The 9,950-nt window shown below is 42.1% G+C and overlaps 1 protein-coding gene across 1 annotated transcript in view; it reads left to right on the top strand.

Annotated features, from left to right (window-relative positions):
• Window positions 1-470: 470 nt before the first annotated feature.
• The window catches only part of LOC129705877 (gasdermin-E-like), a 19,366-nt gene continuing 9,886 nt past the window's right edge, over window positions 471-9,950 (top strand). Inside the window, exons 1-2 of the mRNA XM_055649747.1 lie at window positions 471-500; window positions 888-1,020. Of these exons, the coding sequence (XP_055505722.1) occupies window positions 471-500; window positions 888-1,020 (163 nt within the window). The remainder of the gene's footprint in view (window positions 501-887; window positions 1,021-9,950) is intronic.

The raw sequence follows: 9,950 nt of genomic DNA, 5'->3' as shown, positions 1-9,950 counted from the left end.
TTCTGGTCCTCCAGTTTGCTTGTGGCCTCACTGGCAATTGAGAAGGCCCAGGACAGAAAGTTCGGTATGGGAAGGAATGTTAAAAACTTTAACAACCAAGAGATCCAGCAGGCGTAGGTGGACTGAGCGCAAGTGTTCAGCGAAACTGTTGCCTAGTCTATGTTTGGTCGTACAGATGTAAAGGAGGCCACATGGGGAGTACCAGATGCAATAGATGAGATTAAAGAAGAGACGAGACTGTCTTACCTGGAAGAGCTGCTGGGGTCACTGGATGGATGTGAGTAAGGAGGCATAGGGACACGTATTACACCTCCTTCAGTTGTGGGGAAAGTACCTGGGGAGTGGGTAGTTTGGGACGGAAGAGGTGAGTGAACCAATGTCTTGCGGTGGAAGTGGTCTCTACGGAAAACGGAAAGGGGTGGGGTTGGGAAAATGTAACTGGTGGTGGAATCACATTGAAGCTGGCGGAAATGTTGGAGAATGACGTGTTGGATGTGAAGGTTTGTGGGGTTAAAGGCGAGGACCAGGAGAACACTCTCCTTGTGATTTTTGTATTTTGCTGAATAGGAAGATACTAATTGGCTTTAAGAATACTGAAGTTACCATCAAGTAAACCAAGCAACAACGAAGGGTCTCGACCTAAAACGTCACACATTTCTTCTCTCCAGAAATGCTGCCTGTCCCACTGAGTTACTCCAGCATTTTGTGTCTCGTTTCAACAAATAGTTAAAGACACCTTCCTTCATGGAGCTCAATGAAATGTGGTCTTCTGGTTCTGTAAGCACATTCAGGCATCTGCTGTCCAAGACGCATCCAGGCATCCGCTGTCCGAGACACCTTTCCTCCTGTCTCCCTTACATCAACTTTCAAGACTTTTTTGTGTACAGATTGAAAATAGTGATCCCGCAGAGCGGCCGGCACCACGACCTTGTGACCCTTCACCACCACGCCGTCGTGTAGCACCAGTTCATCCTGAACCAGGAAGTAGGGTACGGCACCAGCCGGCAGGGAAGAGCGTCGGTCAGGCCAACCATGGCGGATAACGTCCGCAAGTTGTTGCAGAACAGGATCATCAGCAGTGTGTTTGACCAGGGACTGCATCTGCTGTGAAGGAACAATGTTAACGTTCAGAACCATCAGGTCAGACAATTCGTATGGGTGGCGGGCAACGGAAAGGAGCGGCGCACGGGACAAGGTGTCGGCCACAAACATGTCTTTGCCTTTGCGGTACACAATCCGGAACGTGAAATGCTGGAGCTGCAGCATCATCCGCTGCAAACGGGAAGAGGCAACATGGATAGGCTTGTTCAAAATAGTGACCAGCGGCTGGTGGTCAGTCTCAATGGTGAAAGTGTTGCCCAGATTGTAGTCCTTGAACTTGGAGCAGACGAACACCACGGCAAGTAGCTCCTTCTCGATCTGAGCATAACGTTGCTCGGCAGGGGTCATGGTGCGAGAAGCGTAGGAGGCAGGCAGCTGCAGGCCGTCATAAAGCTGCAGACATGCGGCACCAAGACCGAATTTAGAGCCATCACAAGTGAGGACAATTGGTCTGTGCAAATCGAAGAACTTGAGAGTCCCTTTTACTTCTGTCCTTTTATGGCCCTCTGTCTCCTTGCATTGGTTCCCATCCCCCTGCCCTGTTAGTTTAAACATGACCGTTCCTACACTCTCTTTCCTGTTAACTGCACACATACGCTTCCACATTGTTGACTCCACCCCCCACTGTTTAGTTTAAACCCACCCGTGTAACACTAGCAAACCTGTCTGCCAGAATGTCGGTCTGCCTCCAATTAAGGTGCAACCCGTCCCTTTTGTACAGGTCACCCCTGCCCCAGAAGAGATTCCAGTGATCTAGAAATCTAAATCCCTGCCCCAACTCCTTAGCCACAGATTCAGATCCCCTATCTCCCTATTCCTACCCTCACTCACAACCCAGAGTTAACCATCCTAGACATCCTGCTTTTCAGCCTCCTACCTAGTTCTCTATACTCATATTGCAGAACCTCTTTGAACATCAAATCCAGAGTTGCCTTTCCCTGGTCATAGAATCCTAGAGTGATACAGTCTGGAAACAGGTCCTTCGGCCCAACATGCCCACAATGTTGACTTGACCATAAGCTGCTCTAAAAAGCCTTCTACAAGGCATTTTACAAATTATCTCTTGGGATCCCGTACTATCCAAAGTTTGCACATTCTCCCTGTGACAGGATGAATTTCATTTGTTTTCCTCCCACAAGCCATTGATATGTGGATTTGTAGATTAATTAACCTCTGTGGAAAAAAAGCCCCTAATCTGCAGGTAGTGGATGAGAAAGTGAGACAACAGAGCACTAGTAATGACAGGTGATCAATGAACGGCATATTGGTGTGTGTCAAAGGGCCTGTTTCCATGCTGTATTTCTAAACTAAACCTTTTTTTTTTAATTAAACCGAAAAAAATCAAGCTCCACTGGTTTTCTAAGGGTAAACCATGCTTATAACATATCCAACCAGTGCACCATGTACTACATTGAAATTGACCTTGGGATGTTTTCAGTCATTTTCCTTTAGTCTAAAGATTACGATGACTGACAATAGCCAGACATCAATTTTCCAATCCTAAATCAAGCTAGCATCACCTTGCTTTCACAACTGGCAAATTATACTTCCTATTATTGAACTGAAAACATGTGACAATTATTCAGCTTCTAGTAGTTTCAAATCTAAGTTACAAATTAACAAGAGCATAGATGTCTGACACCAAGCTATAGAGCAGAAAATGACCTCCAGTTTTATTCAAATAAGTATATGATAAAGGATTTGAATTTCTACATTTGAACACGTCATTCATCCTTCAGTTTAAAATTGACCAGCATGGAGGTAGGGGATGCAAATCAGCTGGTAAAACAACCACCATCTCTTCTTATTAGAGGTATAAAGAAAAACTTAATCTTTTCCAGCTTTTACCCCCCTTCCCCTTCCAAAGAAAAACAAGCTTCAGCTCCTTTTGTTTCCATGGGCAGAATAAACAGCACAAAATACATCTTGGTCCATTTGAGCTTGCCTGTGAATATGTGGAAACAGAAATCAATAATAAACATTATTTTCCTCAGTGCATATTAAAGCCTATTTTTCTTCTCTATTTCTTGCAATGCATCTTTAGTTTCCAAATTTAAGTGCTTCCCATTCAGATAGCTTTGCCGGTTAGTCTTTGGTCATCGGCATCAAAAAAAAATGTCATTTAGCCTTAATCTCAACACTTGCATGTGTAAATGCTTCTCTTAGTAAAGACATTGTCATCGTGCACAGCACAACACACTGGGCTAGTTCTCTGAGAGAAGCGCCATCAGACTTTGTTTGTGAATGATTCTGTTCATTGTGGCAAGGAGTGCTTTACTAGGTAACTAAGCAATTCTTGTCCGACACAAGCACACCAATATTAATGGCAATGATCCAGAACCGTACAAAAAAAATTTGGGCAAAGCTGGGGATAGAGATTCATTTAAATAAACCTGCACTGGCATCCTACCTTAGGGTGGTACATGTGTGAGAGCACAGCGCTACTATGGAGCGTGGAGAGGCAGATCCTGAGGGTCATGAGCATTGAATTTGAGGCTGGGGGAAGATTGCACTACTTCTCCCAACTCTCATGGTTTGCTCCCCGAAGGACACCCTTCACTTAAATTAGGAGCAAAGTTGAACATGGAGAGGGGAACAAATCTGGGGGTAATGTAGCCCTTCCCCCCTGTTCTATCGGATCAGCATTCAATTTACCTACAACTAAAAAATGCTGGAATAACTCCAAGTACGCAATAAATGGATACAGGTGAGGAGGTTGTTGGTGACTGGCAGATGGGTGGAGTAAGTGACAAAGACTAGAGATGAAAAGGAGACACAAAGGGCATCTCAGGTAAGGAAAGAAGAGAAGGATGAAATGTAAAAAGCATGATATGGTGGAAGGGGACAGGAGGGAAAATAAAAGGGAAATAATCAGATGGGAAAGCAACACTGTGTCAGGGGTGGTGGGATGATGGTGCCTCTTCAGAATATTAGCAATAGAAGCTTTTTGCCTTTATGCCCATTTCACTACTTTAGATTATGGGTGATATCTATGTGCCGGTGAATGTGCCGCAAGCCAGATTTTAATTGTACCTGTACCTTTTTGTTCATGCACATGACAATAAATTCAACCTGGATTTGTCCGTTTACTGAGATTCCCCACATTTACTGAGTGCTCAAAACCCCATCACCCAATCTTAAACCTACTCAAAGGCTGATCAGCATAGTTTTCACAGATGGTAAGTATCAAACATGTACACTAAGGAAGACATAAATAATCTGCCGGAAATAGCAGGGGACCGGGGGTCAAATGAGGTGGAGGAACTGAGTGAAATCCAGGTTAGTCGGGAAGTGGTGTTAGGTAAATTGAATGGATTAAAGGCCGATAAATCCCCAGGGCCAGATAGGCTGTATCCCAGAGTGCTTAAGGAAGTAGCCCCAGAAATAGTGGATGCATTAGTGATAATTTTTCAAAACTCATTAGATTCTGGAGTAGTTCCTGAGGATTGGAGGGTAGCTAATGTAACCCCACTTTTTAAAAAAGGGAGGGAGAGAGAAAATGGGGAATTACAGACCAGTTAGTCTAACATCGGTGGTGGGGAAAATGCTCGAGTCAGTTATTAAAGATGGGATAGCAGCACATTTGGAAAGTGGTGAAATCATTGGACAAAGTCAGCATGGATTTATGAAAGGTAAATCATGTCTGATGAATCTTATAGAATTTTTCGAGGATGTAACTAGTAGAGTGGATAAGGGAGAACCAGTGGATGTGTTATATCTGGACTTTCAGAAGGCTTTCGACAAGGTTCCACATAAGAGATTAGTGTACAAACTTAAAGCACACGGTATTGGGGGTTCAGTATTGATGTGGATAGAGAACTGGCTGGCAGACAGGAAGCAAAGAGTAGGAGTAAACGGGTCCTTTTCACAATGGCAGGCAGTGACTAGTGGGGTACCGCAAGGCTCAGTGCTGGGACCTCAGCTATTTACAATATATATTAATGATTTGGACGAGGGAATTGAATGCAACATCTCCAAGTTTGCGGATGGCACGAAGCTGGGGGGCAGTGTTAGCTGTGAGGAGGATGCTGGGAGGCTGCAAGGTGACTTGGATAGGCTGGGTGAGTGGGCAAATGCATGGCAGATGCAGTATAATGTGGATAAATGTGAGGTTATCCACTTTTGAGGCAAAAACAGGAAACAGGGCCGATTAGGAAAAGGGGAGATGCAACGAGACCTGGGTGTCATGGTACACCAGTCATTAAAAGTAGGCATGCAGGTGCAACAGGCAGTGAAGAAAGCGAATGGTATGTTAGCATTCATAGCAAAAGGATTTGAGTATAGGAGCAGGGAGGTTCTACTGCAGTTGTACCACACCTGGAGTATTGCCTACAGTTTTGTTCTCCTAATCTGAGGAAAGACATTCTTGCCATAGAGGGAGTACAGAGAAGGTTCACCGGACTGATTCCTGGGATGTCCGGACTTTCATGTGAAGAAAGACTGGATAGACTCGGCTTGTACCTGCTAGAATTTAGACGATTGAGGGGGGATCTTATAGAGACTTACAAAATTCTTAAGTGGTTGGACAGGCTAGATGCAGGAAGATTGTTCCCGATGTTGGGGAAGTCTAGAACAAGGGGTCACAGTTTAAGGATAAGGGGAGAAATCTTTTAGGACCGAGATGAGGAAAACACTTTTCACACAGAGAGTGGTGAATCTGTGGAATTCTCTGCCACAAAAGGTAGTTGAGGCCAGTTCATTGGCTATATTTAAGAGGGAGTGAGATGTGGCCCTTGTGGCTAAAGGGACCAGGGGGTATGGAGAGGAGGCAGGTACAGGATACTGAGTTGGATGATCAGCCATGATCATATTGAATGGCGGTGCAGGCTCGAAGGGCCGAATGGCCTACACCTGCACCTATTTTCTATGTTCCTATGTACAACTCTCTGCAGACCCTTTTTCCATATCACAGTCCCAAATAAATGATTACCTTCCACCACCATCCCTTAGCTTGTTTCTTCAGTCACAAGAAAGTCTTCTGGCACCAACCAACTGAGAATGATTGAAACCAAATTACACTTAAACTTTCATTGGAAAATCTCCTCTTCTGAAGTAGTGCAATGGGCATGCGAGGGAAAAGCTTCTATTGCTGATATTCTTGCATGATGATAATGCCCAACGCAATGTTTTTATCATCACTTGAATCAATCTAGTGAACTTCAGGTGCGCTCCAAGGCAAATGTATCCTTTTGATGTGCTGACTAAAACTGTAAACCGTATTAATTCTCAAAGACCAACTTTACTTTTAAACTTTTGTTTTCCAACCCATTAGCCGTGAAGGCCCGCATACCATATGTTGATTGTACGTTCACTTTCTGCACAAGGATACAATGATTTCTGATAAACTAGTAAATTTTTGATTTACACAGTTTTAAAATAAATTATTTCCTTTTCTCCCCTTACCAAATTGCATTTTATAATGTCCCATAGTAAACTCCATCTGCCACCGTCCATTTGCTTAACATGTCTGTACTCCTTCAGAGCCTTCTTGCATCGTTCTAACAACTCACTTCTCCACACTTTGGATCATCATAACAGAGTGAATGAGTGATAGTTGGGTGCAGAAGGGGAGTGGTTGAAAGGATATTGAGAAGAAAATTAAGTGTCTTTTTGAACGCTTACCCACCCTATGTCAGGTTATGCCTCTGTCAACTCCTTTGAAGTCATCCAATTAGCCTAATGTTTTTGCTCATGTGCTTCAGTCATTCAGATTGCCGTTCTCAAGTAAAATGAATGTCAAAATAAATAATACGGCATAAAAATAAAGCTCACTTCTTACCAAATGGCTTTGAACTGCTGACAATTGGACATTGTAGCTTTTTATTAAACTTATCTATAAGAATACCCTTTAACCTCTTCCCAGCTCTGCACTTGTTTCAACACCCAACTTGTGCCCTTTCAGAGTTTGGTTTCCATTTGTTTCTTCAATTGAATGGATTATTCCAAAATACGTTTATTAACTTGAAGAAAACAAAGAAATAAAAGTTGGTTTCATTTCCACTAACAATAACAAAATAACAATAAAAGGATAAAAAGCAACAAAAGACAAAAATTGTTTTTATTCTGTGCAATTAGTTCTATTACACTAATGAAGTAGATGGAATAGGTTTAAGCGCATATCTACAATAAGTTTTTCACACGTATTACAAAACACTCAAACAATCAAAAAAATCTTTAAGTACTTTGGTTTACAAACTCATTATGTAAGCATTTACTACTCCAAAATCTAACATTTCAGATTTTAAGCAGAATTCTGGATTTTTGACATGTCGCCTACTACTTATTAATAGAAATTATGTTACGAGTAGCTTATATAAAGTCCATAATATATACAAGTCTTCAACAATCTTCTGTAAAATGCGGGTGAGGTGTTGGGTAGCCATTTACTGGCAAATGTGTCTTCTAGCCCCAACTGTCCAGGTGTGCAGCATAACCAGGTTTGTGAACATTTAACAAGACAATCAGACAATACATCTACCTTAATAAAAAAAATAAGCTGAAAATGGCCATCAGAACGTGTAAATGTGCATGTCATGATCTTTTTGCATGAGTTTCTGGACTGCAGCCACTACACATGAAAGGGAAGTTATTTTCTTAACAAATGTTCCCTGTGTATTTTTGGTTATCTACATCCATACAGGCTTGAAACACAAACACTCTGCTTCTAATCCATATTAGAAAACTTGTAGATCATTTAAAGAATATATAGTTTACCATAGGAAAGATTTGGTCAATGTTCTATATCTCAAGTGAATCAGTTTCAAGAAGATGCGCAAATGAATATAAGCTCCTTACATCTAGTATATATTCCAACAAAATTTTGGAAACCAAATCTAACTAAACTTTCAAACAAAATTCAGACTTTACAATGATCAAAAAGCCAAATCAGTGCTCCCTGACAATGCACTGTAACAATGGCGGAGATTTTGGGAGTTTAAACCCAAAAGTGAAATACAAATATTGATCCCAGTGATATCCTGATTCTCATGGGCTACACTGAATTCTATTTAGGCTGGAGAAGCTCTAAAATTACTGGTGTTAACGTTCTTTTTTTTACACAATGTTCTTGCTGTAATGAAATCTTGATGATTAAGGTGGAGCAAAGCCACAATTACTGCTTGAAAAATGTTTTCTTGAGGAAAGTCAAATTCTCTATTCCAAGATTAAAACAAAAAAATAAAAAAATATATATTTTAACAACTTCCCCCATCTATTTGATTATATCTTTGATTTATTTTTTAAGCTGTCTAACTTAAATGATTTAAAACCATCTAGTTTTAAAATGTGAGAGATTAGTGGTCTGTATGACAACAGGAACCTCTCCGTAGCTAATACCAGATTGAAACCAGTGGATACACGCATCTCAGAAACCACTAGATATTGTTGGTAAAATTATTTAAGGTCAGAGGTGAGCAAAGTCACTTTACAGCTAACAATCAAGTTTGGAACATCATGTTTTTCATGAACACAGGCGAGAACAATTATCACATCTGATTTGACTTAACCATGGATATTATCAGGTGGGGATACTGAATGCAGGAAGGGAGCAACAAGCTTTAAGTATTCTGCACAATTGCAGACAACCACAATGGTGCAATACCATGGTTCTCTCAGCAACTGTGCAACTTTTATATTTAGTGGAACCTAATGTTTTACATCAGAAATTAGATCTCCATTTAAACAGCACTTTTCATATTTTGAGCTGTCCCAAAGCACTTTGCAACCAATGAAGTACTTCAGAACTGCAGTGGAATAGGAAATAAAGCTGGCTATTTGCAAAGAGCAAACACCACAAACAGTGAAATGACAATTACAAGATGTTATGTTCTTGTCGAGATTGTATGAGATATCAATAAACATTGGCCAGGACAATGAGGATAATTCCCCACCTCTTCTTTGTAATACTGCTAAAGTATTGTTTATGCTGGAAAGGCAAATGACGGCTTGTCATTTTGACATGAAAATAGACACCTGCACTCCTTTGGCAGTGCACGAGGAAGTCCGATGATTTTTTTTTTTCTGTATTACAACCTTTGGTATAAGTGACTTTGCTTGGATAATAACCCCCACCCCTAAAGTCCAGAAAAAAAATTATGAGATCTCAGTTGAAATTCCCTGGCATTGCAAGTGGTGAGCACTCTTGTATCGTGACCCTACATCGTGAGTTATTTGCTTACATCTAGACATTGAAATACCTCCTTGGCAGTGTCTAATCTCTGCTAGCTTAATGCTTACGTTGTTCATGTTTCAACTCTGCCTGCCCCCCACCACCCCACAGCCCCTGCCTCCCACCACACACACACCACGCGAACACACACACACACAACACACACCACACACACACACACACACACACACACACACACACACACCACACACACACACACACACACACAACACACACACTACACACACACACACACACACACAGCGAAGGCGGGCCCAGGGAAAGAGGGGGGGAGCAGCTGTCTGAAATCACCTGGTGCAAAGCCAAAGGTGATACGGACACACATCGCGATGACAAGGAAGGGTTAAAGGACAGCTAGCACACGTGTACGGTCAACAGTGCACAGCCTTTAAAAGATTTGCGGGGAGGTGGGGGGCGAGAAGGGGGAGAAGTGGGGGAAAGAGGAGAAGGGGTAGAGGGGGGGGGAGAGGAGGGAGCCACTTTAAGAAGCCACACAACTTTTATATCCAGAAGATACACAACTGTGAAGTGAGCGGGCATAACATTACCACGGTCGGTTTTCCTGGTTCTGAAAACAAGTACTTTTTTACCCCAATGAGCCAAATCGAAATGGCGGTTCAGCAAAAGAGATTAACAAAACTACTACAGCTGCGCTTTTGAT

The sequence above is a fragment of the Leucoraja erinacea genome, chromosome 2 (genome assembly GCF_028641065.1).
Source record: "Leucoraja erinacea ecotype New England chromosome 2, Leri_hhj_1, whole genome shotgun sequence".
Lineage (NCBI taxonomy): Eukaryota > Metazoa > Chordata > Chondrichthyes > Rajiformes > Rajidae > Leucoraja > Leucoraja erinaceus.
The sequence above is the reverse complement of the archived record's forward strand: the minus strand, read 5'-3'. Positions and strand labels throughout refer to the sequence as shown.